The sequence below is a fragment of the Schistocerca americana genome, chromosome 1, assembly GCF_021461395.2.
Source record: "Schistocerca americana isolate TAMUIC-IGC-003095 chromosome 1, iqSchAmer2.1, whole genome shotgun sequence".
Taxonomy (NCBI): domain Eukaryota; kingdom Metazoa; phylum Arthropoda; class Insecta; order Orthoptera; family Acrididae; genus Schistocerca; species Schistocerca americana.
Genome location: NC_060119.1, coordinates 308007980 through 308018555, shown reverse-complemented (window position 1 = coordinate 308018555; position 10576 = coordinate 308007980). Strand labels below are relative to the sequence as shown.

The following is a 10576-nucleotide window of genomic DNA, read 5'->3' as shown; positions in this document are numbered from 1 at the left end:
TTTCCCTGTAGGATCCTCTTCTAACCATACGTACAACTTTCATAGCTGCAAGTCTTCTATAATTCGAAATGTCTTAGTTCATTTCCCAGAGCCGTTACGAAAGTCGTACGAGTTTCCTTTGTCGTCAACGACATGTATTGGCACTTGCTTACAACGCGCCATATTGTTTGACAGATGTTCAGTAACAATTAGTGCCTATCTCAAAGCAAGACACTTAGTACAGAACCAGCGCCGCTTGTTATTACGAATGCTGTTTCATGCTACTCTCCTGGCTAGTCTGTAATGTACACGCCTCTTCATCGCATCATAACTACTGCGAACTGCAACGGGTTTGGCCTGGTTACAGCAGTCGAGCTTTGGTCACAATCTACAATTTATTACCCACGCATTTCTCCTCTTTGCCAAGTTTACTATTCCTTGGTGCTTTTATGCTTTTCCATAAAGTCCTTTCCTCTGCGACTTCATTCAGTATCGCTCCAGTAACTACTGGACGTACGTCTGTATCTTCACCATTCTACTGCAACACTACATTTCAAAAGCTTCTATTCAGTTCTTGTCTGTAATGTTTATGGTCTACGTCACTCCAGACAAATGCTTTCAGGAAAAACTTCCCAGCAACTAAACTCATATTCAGTGTTAAAACATTTCTCTTTTTCAGAAAAACTTTTCTTGCTATACCAGTCTGCATTTTGTATTCACTATCCTTCGGCTACTGTCAGCTACTTTTCGCCCAGATAGTAAAATTCTCCTGCTTTTAGAGTATTATTTGCTCATGTAATGCCCTCAGAATCGCCTGATTTAATACGACTACACTCGATTTCTTTTATTGCACTTTAGTGGATAATAACTTACTGGCCATTTAATTGCTACACCAAGAAGAAATGCAGATGATAAACGGGTATTCATTGGACAAATATATTATACTAGAACTGACAAGTGATTACTTTTTCACGCAATTTGGGTGCATAGATCCTGAGAAATCTGTACCCAAAAGAACCATCATTGGCCGTAATAACGGCCTTGATACTCCTGGGCATTGAGTCAAACACAGCTTGGATGGCGTGTACAGGTACAGCTGCCAATGCAGCTTCAACACGATACCGCAGTTCATCAAGAGTAGTGACTGGCGTATTGTGAGGAGCCAGTTGCTCGGTCACCATTGCCCAGACGCTTTCAATTGGTGAGAGATCTGGAGAATGTGTTGGCCAGGGCAGCAGTCGAACATTTTCTGTACCCAGAAAGGCCCGTACAGGACCTACATGATGCGGTCGTGCATTATCCTGCTGAAATGTAGGGTTTCACAGGGATCGAATGAAGGGTAGAGCCACGGGTCGTAACACATCTGAAATGTAACGTCCACTGTTCAAAGTGCAGTCAATGCGAACAAGAGGTGGCCGAGACGTGTAGCCAATAGCACCCCATACCATGACGCCGGGTGATACGCCAGTATGGCGATGACGAATACACGCTTCCAAAGTGCGTTCACCGCAATGTCACCAAACACGGATTCGACCATCATGATGCTGTAAACAGAACCTGGATTCATCCGAAAAAATGACGTTTTGCCATTCGTGCATCCAGGTTCGTCGTTGGGTACACCATCGCAGGCGCTCCTGTCTGTGATGCAGCGTCAAGGGTAACCGCAGCCTTGGTCTCCGAGCTGATAGTCCATGCTGCTGCAAACGACGTCGAACTGTTCGTGCAGATGGTTGTTGCCTTGCAAACGTCCCCATCTGTTGACTCAGGGATCGAGACGTGGCTGCACGATCCGTTACAGCCATGCGGATAAGATGCGTCATCTCGACTGCTAGTGATACGAGGCCGTTGGGATCCAGCACGGCGTTCCGTATTACCCTCCTGAACCCACCGATTCCATATTCTGCTAACAGTCATTGGATTTCGACCGATGCGAGCAGCAATGTCCCGATACGATAAACCGCAATCGCGAGAGGCTACAATCCGACCTTTATGAAAGTCGAAAACGTGATGGTATGCATTTCTCCTCCTTCCCTGAGGCATCACAACAACGTTTCACCAGGCAACGCCGGTCAACTGCTGTTTATGTATGAGAAATAGGTTGGAAACACTCCGCATGTCAGCACGTCGTAGGTGTCGCCACCGGCGCCAACCTCGTGTGAATGCTCTGAAAAGGTAATGATTTACATATCACAGCATCTTCTTCCAGTCAGTTAAATTTCGCGTCTGGAGCACGGCATCTTCGTGGTGTAGCAATTTTAATGGCCAGTAGCGTATGTTTTCAAGACAGTTCTCCTTTCCGTTCAACTAATTTTTAAGTCACCTGTCAAACCTCAAAGGTTTTGCATCTTCTCCATGAACTTTAAGTAATATTTCAAATTCCTCCCTGATTTCTTTTACTGCTTATGTTACGTACAGATTGAACAATATAGGGATGCGCTACAACCCTGTCTCACTTCCATCTCAATTACTGCCTCCCTTTCACGTCCCTTGAGTCTTGTAGTTAGCTTGGTGTGAATATAAATTATAGATAGCTTTTCGCACTTTATTTTATATCCAGGATAACTTCCGAATTTCAAAGAGCTTTTTTGCAGGCAGCATTTCCAAAGATCCCTAACAAATTAATTACACTGTTCAGCTATAACTTTATGTTCACTATCCACCGCGAGACTGAATGCTGCTTGGAGCGTTGCGGGTGGGCTACGTGACGCGCAAGAAAATTATACGAGCGGGAGAGAGTGGGGAAACCCACTGACATAAGCGACTTTGACAAATGGCAGACTTTTGCGGAACAGCCCTGGGAGCCAGCGTCTGGGAAATGGCAGTACTGAAAGCCCGCCTGCGTTCTACTGTCGTGAGCACCGAGGGAAAGCGATCGAAAGACGATGAAACCACGACAGCCAAAAAGATGTTGGACGTCTACGCCTCATCACAGAATGTAGATGTCGCAGGTTTGCCCGCTCTTTGAGCAGGATAGTCGGCGATATGCGGCAGATCTGACGACAGGGTGCAGCACACGTGCAGCACAAGTATTTCGGAACACATTGTCCAATGCTTACAGTTGAACATGGTGCTCCGCAATAGTCGTTCTCTACATGTTCCCATGTTGATCCAACGGCATCATCAATTACTATTGCTGTGGGCACGAGATAAATGAGATCGGACCAAAGATAAATGGAAACATCGCATGAAAGATGTCTTGTTTTAACACCTGGCCGACGCCTCAGTCGGGATATGCCGTCATCCATCGCGCCACGGACGCTGGCCCGTAGGAGCAGTATTGTGCTGGTAGGGACATCCAACTGGGCTTTCATGGTAACTGTGGTAGTAATCGAAGGCACAAAGACAGTTGTGGTCTACGTGAACATTATAGCAGACTACATGCACCCCTGCATGCTTTGTGTCTTCCTGACAGCGATGGAATTTACCTGCAGGATATCTCTCCAAGTACAAGTGCAGAATTTTACTACAGTGGTTTGAGGAGCATGATAGTGAGGTCACGTTCATGTCTTGGCCACCAAATCTGCCTGACCTCTACCAACTGGAAACAGCTGGGACGATATGGAGTGCCAACTCCGTGCCCGCAAACCACCGGTCTGTAATTTACTGGCAGTGAGTGCCTTTTGCGTAGACATCTGGTTCTATGGTTCTACATACCTTCGGGAACCTACCAATCATTTGTCAAATTCACACCACACAGAATAGCTGCTGTACTGCGTTCCAGGGATGCATCTACACGATATTAAGCAGCTGGCCATGATGTCATTATGCTTGTAAAGCATTAAAACCTACTGCAAGACGTGCCTCCGACTGCAGTCGCAGTGAAAAGAATATGATGCTTTAGGGATCTGTAAAATTAACGGTATAAAATAATGTAAGTGGAGTAAAACTTTTATAGCTCTGACTTTGAGGTGGTCGAGACACTCTGACAGTATCATGTATGTTGTGACCACAATACTTCGCACCGTGTTTAGATGCCAGTGTGAGAGCTCGTAGACACACAATAATTCATTTACCACTGCAGCTCAGAGACACCTCCCCTATAGAAAACCTCTGACATTTTTAAATGCAGCACGCATGCGGTGGTGGTGGTAGGTTCCTATGGGACCAAACTGCTGAAGTCATTGGTCTCTAGGCTTACACACTATTTAATCTAAGTGAAACTAATTTAGTATAAGGACAACATACGCACACCCATGCCCAAGGGAGGACTCGAACTTCCGACGGGGAGAGCCACGCGAACCATGACAAGTCGCCCTAGACCGCACGGCTTATGTTAGAATATTGCTCACCTTTGAGTATCTCTTTATATTAAAATATTCGAATGTTCTATTGTGCCGTTAATTAGACGGACGTGAAAAATGTTGTCAGTTCAATACTGAGTCTCTCGCACTCATGACGACTGATGTTTTAACAGCAATTGTACTGCTTCAAGCAAGGTATCTCTGTAGATAAAACTATGTGACAGTTCAGCAGTTTTGCCACTTTCTTTCTTTACGACTAAAGCCGGATGTTCTTCTTTTAAAATTTTTTTCCTCAGGCAGACAGTTTATTTCCACACGACCTTAAAACAAAATTTAAGAAAGAGGATTCTGACAACTGTATTTTATTAACAAAATAATGTGAAATGCTTTCTATGGACATTAACTGGTTGATTCATTATGATCTTTTTTTATCATACTTTATACAATGCAATCACATGAGCATTTCACATTGCCCTAACCGGTTTCGACATGCTTGTGATTACACTATATGAAATACTCGTTTGATTGTTTGAAAAAAAATTAAGAAATAAAATAATCACCATCGAGTGTACCAAATACATAATGAAACGGACAATCACTGATTACAAGGTCTCTGCCTTTCAAAACGAACAGCACAGTTGCGCAAATTGCTCGAAGAATCGACTTCACTCCATTTCAGATTCTCTGAGAAAGTACGAAACTGAAATAGATTCCAGAACAAAATTTTCAGCGGAGTGTGCGCTGATATGAAGCTTCCTGGCAGATTAAAACTACGTGCTGGACCGAGACTTGAACTCGGGACCTTTGCCTGTCACGGCCAAATGCTCTACCATCCTTCGTAGCATTTGTTCGGGGCGGACGTCCCTTTTTTTTTTCAATTTATTCCTTATTTTTCGTTGAGTTTGATCGTAGTGAACGTCACATGACATCCGTTGAAGTTCGTTGTTGATCCCTTCACCACGTTTCTTTATTACAGAGAGCATCCAGCTCCCTGACCGAACACGCTGAGCTACCGTGTCGATTCGCTAACCCTCCTCACAGCTTTAATTACTCCAGTTCCTCGTCTCCTACCTTCCGTTCGTCACGGAAATTCTCCTGCAGACCTTGCAGAACTAGCACTCCCAGAAGAAAGGATATTGCGTAGACATGGCTTAGCCACAGCCTGGGGAATATTTCCAGCATGGAATTTTCACTCTGCAGCGGATTGTGCGCTGATGTGAAACTTCCTGGCAGATTAAGCCTGTGTGTAGGACCGAAACTCGAGACCTTTGTCCTTTGGGTGCAAGTTCTCTACCATCTGAGCTACTCATGCACGACCCACGAGCTGTCCTCACAGCTTTCTTCCGGGAGTGCTAGTTCTGCAAGGGGTGCAGGAGAGCTGTGAAATTTGGAAGGCTGGAGACGAGGCACTGGCGGAATTAAAGCTGAAATTATTTGCCTTTTCATTCATTAAAACAAGCATAAAGTTCTTTTTTCATGAACTGCACAGGAGTATCTATTTTGTTCAACACCTGTAACAAAATTCGCATCTTTTGATGTTAAGAAAATTGATGTAACGATATTTGAGTACAATTAAAAACCTCTCGAACTTTTTCTGCTTTATTTCACAAACTAACTGTCCATTTGCTTTAGCAACATTTCATTCCCTAATTAAGACAATATGTTCGTTGCAAATCTTCATTCCAGAAACACACACCTATACAGGATAATTAAACTGGCCCTACCCCTGACATTTTAGGCAACACGCTATATTATAATTGACCTTAAAGAACCACGTCCGATATTTTCATATTCTCTGGTTAGATATGCACCAACAATGAACCATACAGAAAAAGTGAATGCCACCTTTTTCTAGGAAATTTAATGTAGTTAAATTTTGTACAGTGATATGTTTTCGCTGGAGGCCACGATTTTCGAGCTATTCAAGAAAAACAAACGAAATTGACCTTCAAACGCACGTCCACCCCGACATTGATCACTTACGAGTCGCGATTTCTTTTACGTTGTTCGTGGCATTTCTCCTGCCTGTCCAGCCTGTATAACATTTTTCGACCACACGATCTATTCCCAATATTCTATTTCTTTGTTCGCCATTCATCGGGCTATTTTATCACTAGCATAGTTGCCTATTTCGTTAACGTTCTCCTCAGGGTAATGAAAGAAAAACAACTTTTGTAAACGTTACGTTAAAACTAATTGCGTTGACAGCTCGATCCAGATTTAAATTCTTGCAAGCACATTAGTTCCGTAGCCGGAACAGCTGACAAATACCGAGATGCAATCGTGTATTTTACGCCGTTCAAAATCATAGTGTCATTTGGTAAACTCTGTAGAAACGTCAGTTCTACAGTCTGTAAGTGCTCTACTAAGCCGGTGGCGTAAGAAGACCAGTCAACGAAGACCAAAGAAGGTCGAATGCGGGAAATAATTCGTACAGTCGCAATTTTTTATACAGAGGTAGGAGGGAATGCCATGAACGAATACTAGAAATTCTCACCTGAGGTGGCTAAAGGTGAGAGTGAGGGTGCGTTTTAAGGTCAGTTTTGCACGTTTTTCTTAAATGACTCGAGAACTGCGGCATCTAGCAAAAACGTATCCCGGTATGAAATTTAACTACATTAAAATTTCTATAAAAAAGATTATATTCATTTTTTCTGAAAAACTAATAGTTTGCGCGCCACCGAGCGCGAGAATACAAAAATTTCGCATGTGGTTTCTGACGGTCGAACTTAACATTTCGGGTTGCATAAAACAACAGTAGTATGGGCAGCTGAAGCACTGTGTGTACAGGCTGTTAAGGGTAAACTGCAGATATTTTTATTGGTGACTGAGGACAGTGTACTGAACAATGTAACATCACTATTTACTTCATTTTCAGACTAATAATTATAGGTGTAGGGTGTTTCTATGTTGGTCCATACCTTCAAGCACATGTGGCAATAATAAGCCATTAATATTTATTTTCCTCTGGGCAGTAGGGCAGATGTTGAAGTATGGGCATGCGGAAACAAAATGTTTAGTTTATACTGACAGGCGTATTCCATTTAGTGGTGCAATTACAACTGTGCAGAACACATCAGATAGTAAATTATGTGGCGTGTTGGCGAGAAGATTGTTAGACGCAGAGAAAAAGAAAGTAACACTCTGAAGTCGGTACATATTAAAGTACCAATGATTAAAATATCTGCTGTTATGCACGTAAGATACTGTACATGTGATAGAAAACATAAGAGTGATTTATTGTGCGAGTGATGCTATGTGTAAGTAATTTGATTTCAACAGCTGATGTAAACACTGTATGCAATTCAATTCCGCATCGCTTTGTGTGTACAGAAGGATTACCGTTGGTGTAAGGATAGGTCAGCTTAGGAATTTTACGTTAGCTGTTTGCCTCCAGTTGTCTTGACTTGGCTCGGTTTGGCTGACCTCTCTAAACAAATAGTTCAAATGGCTCTGAGCACTATGGGACTTAACATCTGAGGTCATCAGTCCCCTGGAACTTAGAACTACTTAAAACTAACTAACCTAAGGACATCACACACATCCATGTCCGAGGCAGGATTCGAACCTGCGACCGCAACGGTTGCGCGGTTCCAGACTGAAGCGCCTAGAACCGCTCGGCCCTCTCTAAACAGTTTAGCCCTAAGCTTCGAATCGGATACACGGACGTCCATCCCCGGAAACGAAGGCGGGGGTGCACAACGGCTACATCGAAGATGTGAATCGAGGGGAGCGGTGTCGTAGTAGAAGGAACTATCCCACGTTCAAACACACGTGCCAGCCAAACGCGAAACGAACTCAATATGTTTACGCGAAAATTCGTTGAAGCATGAAGAAATTGGCGCAAAGGAGAGTTAGTCCAAACCACGAGTTTGTAATGCCACATTCCGCTAACTAGAGAACATACATCCGAAAAGCTGTTCAGAGAAGGAGACGGCAAAGAAGAGCTACGGCAAGAGAACACTTCACTGGAGAGTTTTGTTTTGTTGGGTTCTTGGAGGAGTCGAGATAGCTCATTATTCGCTGTTCCTTTGAGATGGCAGCCTTGCCAATGTCCGTCACTGCTGCCTCGTTCACGCTCTGCATTTGAAAACGTTGAGTGTCTTCCCATCTGGTAAAACGACACCTGGTAGCGCAGTCAAACACGGGCTGCGCTGTGTCACCACTGCTGTTGAGAAGCCAGCCGCCACCTGCTCCTACTCTACTCGCGTTTCTTCACTTTCTTTAACTAAGCCTTGTGCTTCTGCAGAACAGAGCTTGTTACTTCACGTAATACGCGTCTCTTCTTGCTCTGGTAGTGCGTCTGGGAGATTCTTTCTCTAAGAGCAGCCAGAGAATATTTGTTTTTATCAGCCAGTCACTCGACAGTATAGATTCTGTCATGTGTTTGTGACAATCTGTAATGGTTAAACACATTTTATTATCAAAATACACTACTAGCCATTAAAATTGCTACACCAAGAAGAAATGCAGATGATAAACGGGTATTCGTTGGACAAATATATTATACTAGAACTGACATGTGATTTCATTTTCACGCAATTTGGGTGCATAGATCCTGAGAAATCAGTACCCAGAGTAACCACCTCTGGCCGTAATCATGGACTAGATACTCCTGGGCATTGAGTCAAACAGAGCTTGGATTGCGTGTACAGGTACAGCTGCCCATGCAGCTTCAACACGATACCACAGTTCATCAAGAGTAGTGACTGGCGTATTGTGACGAACAGTTGCTCGGCCACCATCGACCGGACGCTTTCAATTGGAGAGAGATCTGGAGAATGTGCTGGCCAGGGCAGCAGTCGAACATTTTCTGTATCCCGAAAGGCCCGTACAGGACCTGCAACATGCGGTCGTGCATTATCCTGCTGAAATGTAGGGTTTCGCAGGGATCGAATGAAGGGTAGAGCCACGGGTCGTAACACATCTGAAATGTAACGTCCACTGTTCAATGTGCCGTCAATGCGATTAAGAGGTGACTGAGACGTGTAACCAATGGCACCCCATACCATGACGCCGGGTGATACGCCAGTATGGCGATGACGAATACACGCTTCCAATGTACGTTCAACGCAATGTCGCCAAACATGGATGCGACCATCATGATGGTGTAAGCAGAACCTGGATTCATCCGAATAAATGACGTTTTGCCATTCGTGCACCCAGGTTCGTCGTTGAGTACACCATCGCAGGTGCTCCTGTCTGTGATGCAGCGTCAAGGGTAAACGCAGCCTTAGTCTCCGAGCTGATAGTCCATGCTGCTACAAACGTCGTCGAACTGTTCGTGCAGATGGTTGTTGTCTTGCAAATGTCCCCATCTGTTGACTCAGGGATCGAGACGTGGCTGCACGATCCGTTACCGCCGTGCGGATAAGATGCCTGTCATCTCGACTGTTAGTGATACGAGTCCGTTGGGATCCGGCACGGCGTTCCGTATTACCCTCCTGAACCCACCGATTCCATATTCTGCTAACAGTCATTGGATCTCGACCAACGCGAGGAGCGATGTCGCGATACGATAGACCGCAATCGCGATATGCTACAATCCGACCTTTACCAAAGTCGGAAACGTGATGGTACGCATTTCTCCTCCTTACACGAGGCATCACAACAACGTCTGACCAGGCATCGCCGGTCAACTGTTGTTTGTGTATGAGAAATCGGTTGGAAACTTTCCTCATGTCAGCACGTTGTGTGAATGTTCTGAAAAGCTAATAATTTGCGTATCACAGCATCTTCTTCTTGTCGGTTAAATTTCACGTCTGTAGCACGTCATCTTCGTGGTGTAGCAGTTTTAATGGCCAGTAGTGTATGTTTCGTTGCCAGGTTTCCCGTATTTCCCGTTCGCATTCTTGTCATATTTCTTTCAGGATTGTTTGTCCACTACAGTACGTTTTAAATGGCTTGTAGTAACCCGTCTGTCACTCAACTCAGTGAATTAATTGAAACATTTGGCATGAACTAGGCACTTAAAAATAAAGTATTCTCTGGTTTTAACCCCCCCCCCCCCCATGAACCATGGACCTTGCCGTTGGTGGGGAGGCTTGCGTGCCTCAGCGATACAGATAGCCGTACCGTAGGTGCAACCACAACGGAGGGGTATCTGTTGAGAGGCCAGACAAACGTGTGGTTCCTGAAGAGGGGCAGCAGCCTTTTCAGTAGTTGCAAGGGCAACAGTCTGGATGATTGATCTGGCCTTGTAAGAATAACCAAAACGGCCTTGCTGTGCTGGTACTGCGAACGGCTGAAAGCAAGGGGAAACCACAGCCGTAATTTCTCCTGAGGACATGCAGCTTTACTGTATGATTAAATGATGATGGCGTCCTCTTGGGTAAAATATTCCGGAGGTAAAATAG

At 44.4% G+C, this 10576-nt stretch overlaps 1 protein-coding gene across 1 annotated transcript in view; it reads left to right on the top strand.

The window, feature by feature from the left end:
• Positions 1-4371: 4371 nt before the first annotated feature.
• LOC124545621 (glucose dehydrogenase [FAD, quinone]-like) overlaps positions 4372-10576 on the top strand; it is a 127962-nt gene continuing 121757 nt past the window's right edge. Inside the window, exon 1 of the mRNA XM_047124603.1 lies at positions 4372-4415. Within this exon, the coding sequence (XP_046980559.1) occupies positions 4372-4415 (44 nt within the window). The remainder of the gene's footprint in view (positions 4416-10576) is intronic.